The 13,794-nt window shown below is 36.9% G+C and overlaps 1 protein-coding gene across 3 annotated transcripts in view; it reads right to left on the bottom strand.

The window, feature by feature from the left end:
• Nucleotides 1–13,794, bottom strand: part of FRMD3 (FERM domain containing 3) — a 144,526-nt gene that overhangs the window by 69,277 nt on the left and 61,455 nt on the right. For 2 of the 3 annotated variants that reach the window (XM_068176545.1, XM_068176546.1), the window contains exon 3: nucleotides 3,524–3,566. In XM_068176545.1, coding sequence (XP_068032646.1) covers nucleotides 3,524–3,566 — 43 coding nt within the window. Of the gene's footprint in view, nucleotides 1–3,523; nucleotides 3,567–7,468; nucleotides 7,493–13,794 lie in introns of those variants that run through there. The other variant, XM_068176548.1, reaches the window with a different exon arrangement.

Raw genomic sequence — 13,794 nt, 5'->3', positions numbered from 1 at the left:
TTCCCCTAATATGTAATCTAAACCTACTCTCTTTCAGTTATGCAAGGCAACAAGAAAAACATGCACATTCAGAACTCCTGCACATCAGAGCAACAGAAATTATTCTGTCCCACTGTCATCAAGGAAAAAGCCCATATATTGGGATATTTCCCACCAAGCAGGTTACAAGAGAGATGCATATTACTAGACAGAATAATCTTTAAAAATAATCAAAAAAACCAGCAGGAGAAAAAGTGCATGGGGAAACTCTTCTTTACTTAAACATTAGTGTTGATGTGACTCAGGTTTTACACCATAAAATTCCCAGAGAGAAAATAAGCAATAAAAAAAAGTAAGACTGCCAAACAGAGAACTCTACTGTCAGCATCTGGGAGAGAATAACACTATACACAAGAACATGCAAAAGAACAGAAAAATTTCTTTTAGAAGTTCTGTATCCCGAACCACAAAGATACAGCTTTCTTCAGCAGCCTTTCAGAGAGTTTTCCATCACACTACTGGAAACACACTGCTTGCAGTTGCTGATCATTGGTCACCAATTGGCTTCAATCTGTACAAACAAGACTAGCAGTGGTTCAGGACATTTCTCAGAAACTGAATTTTTCCCTCTTCAGGCAAAATCAGTGGTAAAAATGACTGAGGCACAGATCTAGAATTTACACATCATGTTAAAATACAAACGTTACAATGACAATGGAAAATGCAAAGGTAGATGGTGAGACAAAAAAGATACTATGCCTTCATTCTGTTTATGTGGCACCAGAACACATATACATATAGTTTCATATGTGATAAGACAAAACAGAAAATTTTAGAAGATTCTTCCTGTCATATACCAATGTTACTAAATATGAACTTAAAGCAATTTTTCAAAAGCCAAAGAAATTAAATTTGTAGCACATCACACAAGATCCTATGAACACTTCAGAGCCTCAAAGATACAACATTCTAGTCCACAAACAGAAATTCATTGCTGCTATACTATGAGTTCTGTACAATCTGACTATAAAGGGAGTATGCCTGAATGATTCATGTACTACTGAGGCCCATGAAAGCTACTAATATGTATACTAGAATACTTCTACTAGTCAAACTTTTTGTCAATATTGCGCTGGATGAATAAACAGAGTGAAAAACTTGATGCTCTGATGGAAGATAAGGAAGGTTCCCACAAGTGGTAGCTGAGCTCAAGAACACAGCATTTTTGAAATTTCTTCTGCACTTTTGCAAGTGCTTCACAATTCTATGTAAATCTAAGCATTTGACTGAATTTAGAACTTTTTGAGTCATTAGAGATTATCAGAGAAAATTATTCATTTCCTGAATTCCTCAATGCAAAGAAATAAAAGAAAACATCAATTTAGTACAGTCACTGTGAATAGCTTTCTGGCACAATTTCTACCAGAACTCACGTATACATTATGTATGTTCTATTAACCAGTCACTTCATTCCTTTAGATTTTAGACTTTCTACCTTCTGCTAATTTCAGTTCTCACTTTTGCCACCTGACACTGGGAAGTTTGCAAGTGAGTATCAATAATTTCTTCTTCTGAGCTTAAACCTTTTCATAGTAAACTGAATATTTTTAGATCAAATACAAATTAGCCTTGTTCCTTTAGAAATTGTTTCATTTTCTACATTAACATAGCCTACTTTTAGAAGAATAAATCAAAAGGTTCTTGATGTCAAATTCATACCAAAATGTCCTTGAAACCTGTGGGAGCATAATCTTCATGGATTCTACACACGTACAAAATATTTTTTCCTTAAAGGGTTATTGTAGCAACTGAAATCTTTCTTCTGTGACATAAGAGAAAGTTAACTTACACTAGTATTTTTAAAAGTAAGTTGCCAATCCTACAGTTAATTCAACTTCTATGTCCTAAATCTAAGGCTGGTAACAAAAATCCTTTGTTAGCATCTCATTCTCTTTGGCTGTTGTTCTTAAGACTTTTTCACCATGTTAACAACCTCATGCTAGATGCATTTTATTTTGCTTTTTTCTCTGTATTCATTTGCTTTTTGAGTTTTGATTAGAATTCTATCACAAAAGCCACAGAAATCCTCTGACGACGCCGTCAAATCACTGCATCTATGGAATTCATGGACTATCATCTATCACATCTAGGCAGCATCTATATGCAGGAAAGGTTTTGAATACATTAACACATTCTCAGTACATCTGTTGGCAGAGCCCTTGCATGTGTTGCTATGCAAAGTGCACAAGATGAATGAGTCTATACTTTGTTGGATGAAAGCAGTAACAGAAATGCAGGCCAGAGGACATGCTCAGGAAGCTGTTCTACTTTTGATAACACATTGGAAGGAAGCAAGAGATTAAGATAATTTACAATCATTACAATTACTCTGTTCTTCCCACTTTTCTTTCTTTACTAGCATTGCTGAGGAGCACAACTTTGTTCTAATTTGACATTTTTGAACTTAATTATTACTGGATAGTACTCCAGCTAGCTAAACACTAGATATACAAGTTCATATTGAATATGCCAGATACATGTGTGTTGGCATATGTACGCATGTATGCATACATGGCATACATGCATACATATTGCATTAATGGAAGAATTCCTTGAAGTATTCCATATAGTGCAGTCAACATCCAGTATCAACTGTTTTTGCATATTAGACAATCTCTTGGGCCTCACCATATTTTCAAGCAAATACATTATCTCCCACACAAAAGGCTCTTTGTACTTATGCTTAAAAAAGAAAACTGTATACAAGCAATATGAGGATAAAATTCTCCTGCATTTCATAAGATAGATAGATAGATAGATAGATAACAGCTAAGACACAACTTCTAATGCACCATGTCAATTCTCCGGAATTGTCAAGTAAACTGTTTCTGCTGCTGGATATAAGCTTCTGAGTACAAAGCAGTTCTTTTTCCTGAAGAGGTCTTCATAGTTGGACTATTTAATGAAAACCCTAGGCCAGACAGTAACATTTCAAAAAGATAACTAAAATAATACATTCCTGTTTTAAAGATTCTTTTTGAAATACTGAACTTAAGTTCCCCCCACCTGTGGCAGAAAGCTCACCACTTAGCCCACAGTACCTGAATTTGCTGGACAGTAACAATGATCTCAAGCCAATGCTCTGCATTTTCAGGAAGCAAGGGGCAGCAGAAAGAAGGACAACCAGAAAAGACCCAGAAGCAATTGCCACATTCCATTTTTATTGCCATCTCCCAGTGGCTGATGGCATCTGACTGAAAATGAGAGCTGGAATATACAGGTCTTCCAACCAGATCTGCCATCCCAAGTCTGCTGGCACCTGGCTGTAGCCATAAGCAGTAAGGAAAAGCTTTTGATGTGCAGAACACTGTAAGATGGTAAGATCAGGGTAGCATGGAGTTTTTAGGACTCCTTCATGTGCTAACATGAAGGACCTGTTTACACTCAGAAACAAATGAAGCTTATTCTAAATTACTTCATGGAAGCACAAGAAAACCTTCAGTTATTTAAAAATCATTTAAAAACATGAGCTTTCACAACTTACATTTCATTTGCTTGAAGATGGACTTGTTGGGCTCAAGCCAGTGCTGGAAAGACAAAGCAGAGAGCAGAGGTTAATATGTACCACAATAGACAAAAATAGCCTTGTAAATGTATATGGTACCAAACATGAGAAGTAGGAATTTTGTTTCACTGAGACATACATAAATGAGAAAAGCACCTCCATACTGGAATTGTACTGTATAAGCATACTTGATATCACCAGTGCCTGTAAAATAGATGTAGTTGAGAAAGAAATAAGACAGATACTTCAAAGACACATTTAAAAGGGACAGACTGTAGTCCTCAGCTTGCAGTAGACATGTTAGTCTCATACTTTTAGCCGTTTTTTTCCAGAAGAATGATCATATCAGACAGCAGAAAAGAATATTCAGAAACTTTAGCACTGTCTCTTCATTAGTGTTGTTTTCTACATTTCTTAAAACTGAAGAATGCCTAAGTACTATGTCCTTAATCAAAACACATAGGACACAAGCTATTGTTCTCTTCTAGCAATAATTAAAAATCTCAAGGAAAAAAACTGCACTTTTCCATGAAATGTTCACAGTATGCTAATCATAGCTAATGAATAGCAGAGAGGTATGGATGCTTATCAGTAGGTGCATAAATTTACATGAAAATTTTTCTTTTTTTTTTTTTTTATTATTATTCTCTTAGAAAATAAACTCAGGCGCTTCTGTAACCAAAATTTAGGCTCACATTTTAGTTAAGAGCCTTAGCATATCCCCTGCTGGCACTAGCTGACCTGCTCAGGAGGATGTTTTGTCAGACAAAAGAACATGCTGATATTCAAGTGCCACTTCCAGCCAGCAGTTTTTGTATTAGTATTTTTCATTTAAGCAAAAATCTCCACAGTAAAATGAGATTTGTGCTGAGGAAGCAGCTGGTCAAAAAGCACAGCATTCAGTTTTAATAAGGATACTCATCACTGGAAGGCCTTGCACTAAGGGGTTTCATTTTTAACCCTTTCACTCTAGCTCTAAAACCCTTTGGTCAATTGCAAAAAGAAAACCTGGCATTTATTAAACCATATCCAATACTTAAAATATACTACATGGGCCACCATTTCTCCTCATAACCTTTAGTAATTCTACTACAGAGTAAGGCCAGGAGTGGGTATTTTGTAGGAGTTGTTAATAACTGACAGAAACTTATTACTTTAAAAATTATGACATCTCAATAATACAGATGAAGTCAGGATAACTGTGAATTAGTTTTCTGAAAGAGAACTTCTGAAAAAACAAATATGTTTGAAAGAGCATTTTCAAGTATCTCTGGTTTATGTGCTATGGTTGCTCAGAAACTCACACACATGTGGTGTCACAGTAGTAGTGGAGATAAGCTGTGCAGCATATTTCTATTTGAAGTTCACTTATCACTGAGAGACTGATATGGAACCCTGATACAAAGAAAACAAAAAGCCAGCAACCTCAAACTTCAAACAACAGCCACAACACAACAGCAACTCTCCAACATTTCTTTACCTAATCTGTTTTCCCAGTACCGTTCTTTTTAGAGGAAAAGATGAAAGAAAAAGAATTGAATCAGCAATGACAGTTTCACTGAGTTACCAGAAATATCTAGCTCATTTCATTCTTTTTTCAGATCATACATATAACTTGTTTATGTGTTTCAGTCTGTAGAATGGGGGCTGAGAGTTGCTCATAAAAAGATAAAGACAATCTGATTTAAGAATTCTTATACAGTCCACAATGGTTTATAGATACATAATCCAGAATGAATTCACAAATAGGAAACTAGACAAACAGATATGCAAGTCCACTTTCCACAGACCCACTCCACATCCACCAGGATCAGGCCAGCCCTAGATGAAGATTCAGACAGCAAAGGCGGACTTGGACAGTGAGCCATGCTGTACTGCTCCCAGGAAACTGAAAGTTAAGAGTATTCACGATTTTCATCTAGAAGAAACACAGCACAGTTTTCTTGATATTTATTTTTGAAATAACAAGCTGGAATATCAGCACAGACCAGATCAGCATTTAGAACTGTTTGGAAAAGTTAATTACCTATTATAACAAAGCAGTCAGAGATAAAAAAAGGCAAATTTGCAAATATGAAACCCTGATATCAACCACGTGAATAATGAAAGAGGGGAAACATGGATGAAATTCCTAAAACCCCCAGGAATGCAGATTTACCTAACACGTCTGAAATCAAACATGTTTCACTAAGACCTGACCATCACAGGTTAACAACAGATTGAAAAGACACCAAGCAATTAAGCAATCTAGGCTTTCACATGGAGGTCATGGAAGTGACAGGCAGTTTCTACAAGCTCAGATTTCTGCTGTGACCTTCTGTTGGTGGAAGATTGCAAACGTATACACAATTCAGCTGAATCTTCCAGAAAACGGAGGAGTTACTTTATAATTTGTGGAGACTTTCAAAGACACAGCAATTAGGTACTTAATGCTCTCTGACTGTCAGGGGAAGATAAACACCTAGTCATTGCTAATACTTCTGGAAATAGCTACCCCTATATTTGTTTGCATATTTCAATTTGAGTTTTAGGAAAGATTTTCCCCTGAGTACTTATCTTTCAGCCTTACAGCATCGACTATTAAAAATTAATACCTGTGCCTCATCTCTACTATACAGTATCCAAGCTATATTTATTCCAAGGTTAATTGGCTGTTATAGTTAGGAGGAGATTAAGGTTCCTATAAATTAATCAAACTCTTTCTACTGAAACTTTAAATTGAAAAGTATTTGGTTTTCCAAAATGCTTTTTCACGTAGCAATATTTTTTTAACAATTTTTCTGAAAAAAAAATTTAAGTGAATGAAAAGATAACACTTCAAGTTAGCTTGTCAAGATAAATTTTAAATGTTCAGCTGCAAAAAAAAGGTTATTAATACATCTGCCACATCTGCCACATTGCTACAACTTGCAAGAACAGGAACAGGCCACAGATGTTCTCAACTGTTCTTTGCAAGGAGTTATTGTAGCCTTTATTGTACTTGATAAAACTAAGAAAAAACCCAAACAAAATTAGTCAGATATAAAACTGTAACTAGAGACAATAATCTTTTATTTCCTTACTAACACTAAATTTTGGAAATCATGGAGAAAAAAAAAAAAACAAAACTCCAGCAATTTTAAGCAGTTTCATCTCTGTCTTATGTATTTGACATTTTAGTCCACAAAGGCTGCTTTAATTGAAGGATGGCCTACACCCTCAACCCAGCTTGGCTTTATGTGTGATAGTACTTAATGATCACCAGAAATCATTCCTGCAGGGGCTGAACGTCTTGTTTTATTGGAAGCATGTTAGCAACATGGTTGCTGCCCAATGGGGAAGAAAATACTTTGATGCTAATCCTGCTAACAGATTGCCAAGCATTCTGAGAGGAGATTCATGTTCACCACTACTAATTTCTAATCTCTTTGCCAAAAGAGTTTTCAGTAGCTGCTGTGTATCTCAGAGATCAGACAGGTGCCATCACAGAAAACAGAAGGATGAGAGAAAGATACATAGAAATCTTGAAGGTCAGTCATGGGATAGCTAATGAGTCTTGGTGCTTCAAGTGCCAGTGGTGCGTAAGCAAACTATCACAGATATCACTTTTGGTGCTGGGATCCTAAAATATACTGAGCATTGCCTTCTGACTAAGATTTCATTGGAAGTATATGCTATGTTTCAGACTAGTGCAATTTTTACTTTGTAAGTAGAGCCTTCACCTCTGATCAGCCCTTAAGTGGCGCTGAGTAGTCATTAGCGAGGCCAGGTGTGTTCTTGCTTACCCACAAAATGCTGAGCAGCTGATGTGCTATCAGCTTTCACAGCAAAAGCTCAGAGTGAACAAGGACACCCTGCAAGGGTAAAAGCACCATTCTGGAAAGTCAATTTAACTCTGCAAACACTGATATGCTTTTAGTAAAAAACACTTCAGCTTGTTTCAACCTGTTTCAAATTAAGCCATTCACTGAGAAGGTCTGAGAGGACTGAGCTTGGTCTTGATTCAGCACAGGGTTAAGGGTTTTAAGATAAGAAGCTGTGAGGAAAGAGGAAACAGTAAGAGAATCAAAGAATGGCCTGGTTGTAAAGGGACTTTAAAGACTATTTCGTTCCACCTCCCATTTCATTGACAGAGATATGTGTCATTAGACCACATTGCTCAGAGTTTCATCCATCCTGGCCTTGAACATTCCCAGGGATGGGCCATCCACAGGTTCTCTGGCCAACCTATTCCAGTGTCTCAAAGCACTGGAAGCAAAGCAAAGTCTCTTCCAAGACAAGAGGCTTTTGATTAAGTGTCTGTGTTTGGAAGAGGAGCAGTTAGGAAGGGGCAACTGAAAGTGGCCAAATACTATGAATACTTAAATTTCTCTTGGCAAGCAATACTTATCCAAGTGTCAGGATTTGCATACAGTAAAACAGAATCAAAAGAACCTGCAGGTTTTACAAAAATACTCCAGGCGAGGGCTGGATTGGAAAACTTCGTTTAATCGACAGAAGAGAGCAGGAGAATGGAGATATGAAACACTACTAGCAAATTAAAATAATAATTAATTTTATTGAAAACTCCACCCTATATTAATCTTGAAAAGGAATATCTAATATTTTCCTTGAATGAAGAGCAAAATCAAGGTAAATTTGCTTTAGCTTCAACTAAGTGACTTGTGTAGGGTTACCACCTGCCAAAAAAACCCCAAAATCATAAAACAAACAAACAAAAATCCAAAACCAAACAAACAAACAAATACATATCCAAAGCTCACAGAAGTTCAGACAGGGGAATTAATTGTCAGGCAACTCTATACAGGCACAAGAGATGCCAAAGGGCCTAGGGCATAATGTGTGTCTACTTCTTCATGCACTGAGGCCAATACTGTTTTTTCATTATTTCAAAAACTTTTATATCAAGAATATTGACATTGTTCTGCTGTAGCAAAAGAGGTGATCTTCTGTATTTTTTCCAAAATCAAAGCACTGATGCTATTTAGTGGCATGTTAATGAGGAAGAAACAAGGTACATCACTATCACAAACATTTATCTGGTCCAGAAAAGGTAGTCACATACACTGGAGCAGAATCACCATTCATATGATTCTGAATTGGCATTTATTAAACATATTTCCAAATTATCTGCTGTATGTTGGAGTAGCTGAACTTATCCGTAGTCTCTACATCAGTTGAACATCTGGCCATAAAATCTGCATATATTGTTGGATACATGAGCCACCACATTCTCACAGACAACAGGTTCACAACAAATGGGGAAAAAAATCTTTGTTTTTATCAATATATGATAATATAAAATTATTTAGCTTACAAGTTTACTAATTTTCACACAAGATATTTAGTAATATTTCTGCTGAATTAAGACTATATATATGTATACATACTCTCCACACTATTATTCATTTCTGTCAATTTTTTCTTTAGTGCATAAATGCAGCTCTACTAGAAAAAGCATGATGCCATTTAACTCAGCACTTAGTCTCTGGAAACAGTCTGAAGCAAGCACTTAGAAAAAGAACAGAAGCAGTAGCTCCCACTGTGCTCAATGGGCTTTTTCCACAAGCCTCCATTAAAATTTGTTTGTAAATCTTTGTAGGCTTTTACCAATTTGTCCAAACTCCAATTTTTAATACTTCTTTCAAATTCATGACAGCTACAATGAATTTTATTACTGCCTATGGTTTTCTAAAAACTATTTCTTAATACCAGTGACTTTATTCTTAGTTACTTTAGAGTGTTTCAGTTCTAGGAATTGCACGGCAACTTTTCCAAGCTATTTTACATCATATCTTTCTCTCTTATTCACTTTTGCTTACTCTCTGACTCTCTCTTATTCATTCTCTCTCACTCAACTCTTTTACTAGCCGTATTATTCTTGTCTAATCCAGCTTTGGATGAGATCCATTTCTATTAGATATAATTCTCACAACTTTCTTTGCTCCTTTTCCAGTTCTGTTATTTTGAACTAACATGACCTGAATGGCACACAGCAAGCAGTGTTGCAGCAAGAGTTCATGCAAATGCAATAACTTTTGTGATAACTCTGCCCTGGAGCAGAGGTTCATATGCATGGATAAGGATTAAGATTTTTATTAACTTTTAGGTCAGTCACTCTAGGGTTCTGCCCATAATACTTCTGTTCTGCCCCTTCACAGAGACTGGAGATCTCCCAGACTGATCTCTACTCCTAACTGTATGGAGTATTACACAAAAATATCACTTCATTAAACTAAGCTTGCAAGTTGTCTGATGTGTCTTTCTGCCAACCTCCACCACTCTCATGTGGGACTAGGTACATATTTTTAGAAACATGTATTAAATAGCTGCTCTTGTTAAAGCAGAGATCAACTGCACCCAAGATTTGATGACCCTGTCTGTAGCGAGCGCGGGTCTCCAGGACGGTTTGGATGGATGAGAGATCTCTGAAGTCAGGTCTTAGAAAATGTGGTTTATTAAAAGGGGGAAAGGCCCAGCTTGGAGTTGCCAGGCGCAACTCGTGGCAGGCCCAGGGGGAGAGGGAGAGAGAGAGAGCGAGGGTTCCAGGTGAGGGTCCCAGGGGAAGGTCCAAGAGAGCGTCGGGTCCCTCGGACACACCTTATCAGAGGGCTTCAAGGTGGGCTGGAACAGGACTTGGGCCAATGGGGTCACAGATACCTGATACTTCAGGGGAGGGTCACAGGTGTGGGATGAACCATGCATTGGGGGTGAGACAGAGCATTCCATTTGACCTTTGGACCTATCTGCAGGTAAAGGGCATTGTTTAATCAGAAAGGGGGATTGCTTTCAGCCTGGCTATATTATTGTTTTCTAGTTATTCAGTAGTCAAGGTTTGTTATTTCAAATCTAGTTCTCATCTCAATGTCTGTATTTTCCAAATCTTTTGCCAGGCAATCATATTTATAAGGTTTTCCTATTTCATCTTCCCCAACACCTTTCCAAATGTCTCTCTGATAAGGAACTGCTGTACATTTTGTCTATAGCTCCCATTAAAAACAGAGCCATTACTTCATGACAAAGAAATTAATTATCAATAAACCAGAAACTCTAATTTCCTTCCTTAGTAAATACTGGCACAATGCTGAACTACTTAGGTTGTAAGATTAAACAAATATTCTGCCCAGGTCAGTTTTAAGTGATACACTTTGGTATATAAATGGGTCTCCCCACCACCATTACTAGTGAAATAAATGACACAAATTGTAACCAAAAAAAAAAAAAAAAAACCCACAAAAAAACCCAAAGAACTGTATCTGTGTAGAATTGTCTCCCAATTTTCACCATATTTAAGCTTGAAAGTAAAGTAAGAATTTTATCTGCAATAGTTCTTTCGCAGGTATGCCAACAAAAACATAGCATCCAGTGTCATGCTCCTATCAAAAACAGCAAACCAGGCTCTGTACTCTGGGAAAGTCAGAAAATTCTAGTGTACTCAAAGCTACCATTCAGGATCAGGTACATAAAGGGCATTCCCTCTCCTACTCATAGAGTAGTTTGATTAATTTGTAATCTTTATTTTCATACAAACATAGAGCTAAAACCACTGCACTGCTCAGCTACTCCCAGACAGCCCTGCAGCATCTTAATATTTAAGGGTGATTATGATTTCAAATATCTCCACAGTGACAGGTGAGACTTCACAGTTGCATCAGGGTCCTACAAAGCCTTTTCATGACACTTCCAACCTACCCCATGGGTAGCTCCAAGGTATTTCTGTCTAACTACCACCACATACTCCCACATTCAAAAACAAAATCATAAGCATGTGCTCAGATTGATCCACTGGGAGTGAAAAAAAGAAGGAAAGAAGTCTTTCCAAGTTTAAATCATTGCTCAGGTGCTCTTCTGAAGGGACTTAAAGACTATACTTTATCACACTAACATTCTTCTGTTGAATCTCCCCTTGCACTCAAGAACTACAGCTTCTTTCAACAAGAAATCCACTCTAGAGATGATGCTGAACACTCTAGAGAAGATGCTGAACAGCAGTATTCTATTCTCATCTTGTACCAGTCCAAAAATAAAAAGATGCTGCTCAATAAACCCAGGGTATCTGGCACAGAATTAACCATTCTGCATTTCCACAAGTCTGAGAGTGTGACAATTGTCCTCAATATGGTATCTAGTATATGAAAAGGTGTCAAGAATAGTTCTTTGAGTAGGAGAATTATTAACAGCTCCTCCAGGCATGGTTCCTATTTGAAACTGTTAAAAAGTACAAGATCAAAATGATGGTTTCTGGGTTCTTACGATGTATCTTACAGTGGATCAATATACCTTTATTCTCTTGAGATTTCCTGGGCTGGGTTTGGCCTTCACTGTTTACCTCAGTAAGAAAAATAACAGGCTTCTATCCACCAATATGGCAGCTTATCTTCATGAGCCCATAGAGGAACTTAACACTTGAGAACTACATAGAATAATAAAACCATCAAAGTTGGAAGACATCTTTAATATCATCCAGTCCCATCCTTCACCCAACACTACCACTGTAACCCCTAAATCACTAAACCACACCCCTCAGCAACAGATCCAGACTCCTCTTAAGCACCTCCAGAGATGGTGACTCCACCACCTCCCAGGGAAACCTATTTCCTCATCACCCTAACAGTGAAAAAAATGTAATAATTTTTATTGTGTTCCTATAGTAACTAATCTGAATCTCCCCTACCTCATCTTCAGGCCATTTCCTCTGGTCCTCTCACTGCTGGCACAGTAGAGGAGACTGGCCCCCACCTCACTACACCCTCCTTTCAGGGAGTTGTGGAGAGCAACGAGGACCCCCCTGAGCCTCCTCTTCTCCAGACTAAACAAACCCAGATCCCTCAGCCATTCCTTATAAGACATGTATTCTAGTCCTTTCAGGAGCCTTATTGCCCTTCTCTGGACACTCTCCAGCACCTCAATGTCCTTTTTAAAGTGAGGGCCCCAGAACTGAACACAGAACCAGTGCTGAGTGTAGAGGGATGACCTCTGCCCTAGTCAAATTTGACCAAAAGTAGCTTCAAATGTTGCTACAGTTTAGAGTCAGGGAGAAAGGCAATGTGATCCTACATAATTGTCTCAGAAATATATATGAAAAGGTTAATAGTTAATATTTGAACACTAGGAACTCCTTTGTTCTCAGTATCATTAGACATAAAATGGCGTACTGCAATTTACTGCATACTATTAGTGCACCACTGACATTTTTTAATCTACACTAAGGCAAAGTTTCCCCAAAAGAACATCCAAATATGATGCTAAAAGATACAACATGATGGAGAACCTAGGGCTTTTAACTGCTAGTTCAATTTGATTTTATTGTCACTGTTACTCTCCCACAGACTCAAAGACATAAAAGAAAATACAATGCTGCCTTCTGTTAAGAATGTCATCCAGAGTTTGGGTTTTTTTTTTTTTTTTTGTCTGGAGTAGAATATGGAAAATTATAGAAATTTTTTAAAAGTTTAAGCATGCCCAAAAAGTTTAATTATGCCCAAAATATACACACATATTTATTTATGTAGGAAGAAAGGATTATTCTAAAAGTGGAGTTGGGGAGAGAAAGAAATATGTATTATTACCTACTTGAAAAATAACCTATAAAAACACCAGTTGTTTTCCCACATTTCACTTTTTTTTTTTAACATAAGACAATTAGCTCAATTTTCTATATTTTTTACACAGTCAGAAATTTTGAATGTTCTAAACAGAAATCTTGAAACATTTAATTTTAAACATCTGAAATATTGAAACAATTAATTTTTTTAAATTCCCAAACTCAGTCAAACATTTTGATACTCCTAAGTCAAAATGCTACATTTTAGTAGCATACTTTACATTTAGAAAACATTTTCGATTAATTAAAGCTGGTATTTTTGCCTGCTTGAGCTCCCTCATTACAAAACAAAAGGATTGCAAATTAGCTTTCAGAGTAACTATGGAACCTTTGCACAAAAAAAATGGATCTTAATAAAATGGAGGCAAGCATCACTGCTAGACTAAATGCCAGCAGGCATAAATCTGCATAATATTATATATATATGCATGTGTGTGTGTGTGTGTGTGCGCGCACGCCTCTGTGTGAGTGTGTACACCATATAATAATATACTAATATTTCATATGGTTTAACTATTCAAAGAATCAATCATGAATAATTCACTAAAAGCCAGAATTAAATGCATGATTATGGCAGTTTCATTTGGAACCATTGATATACCCCATTCTGTGCAAACCCAGAGACTATGCAGTTAAATATAAAATTCTACAACATATAAAATGCTAC

The sequence above is a fragment of the Anomalospiza imberbis genome, chromosome Z (genome assembly GCF_031753505.1).
Source record: "Anomalospiza imberbis isolate Cuckoo-Finch-1a 21T00152 chromosome Z, ASM3175350v1, whole genome shotgun sequence".
In the NCBI taxonomy this organism is placed as follows: domain Eukaryota; kingdom Metazoa; phylum Chordata; class Aves; order Passeriformes; family Viduidae; genus Anomalospiza; species Anomalospiza imberbis.
Note: the sequence above shows the minus strand (reverse complement) of the source record. Positions and strands in the feature narration are given on the sequence as shown.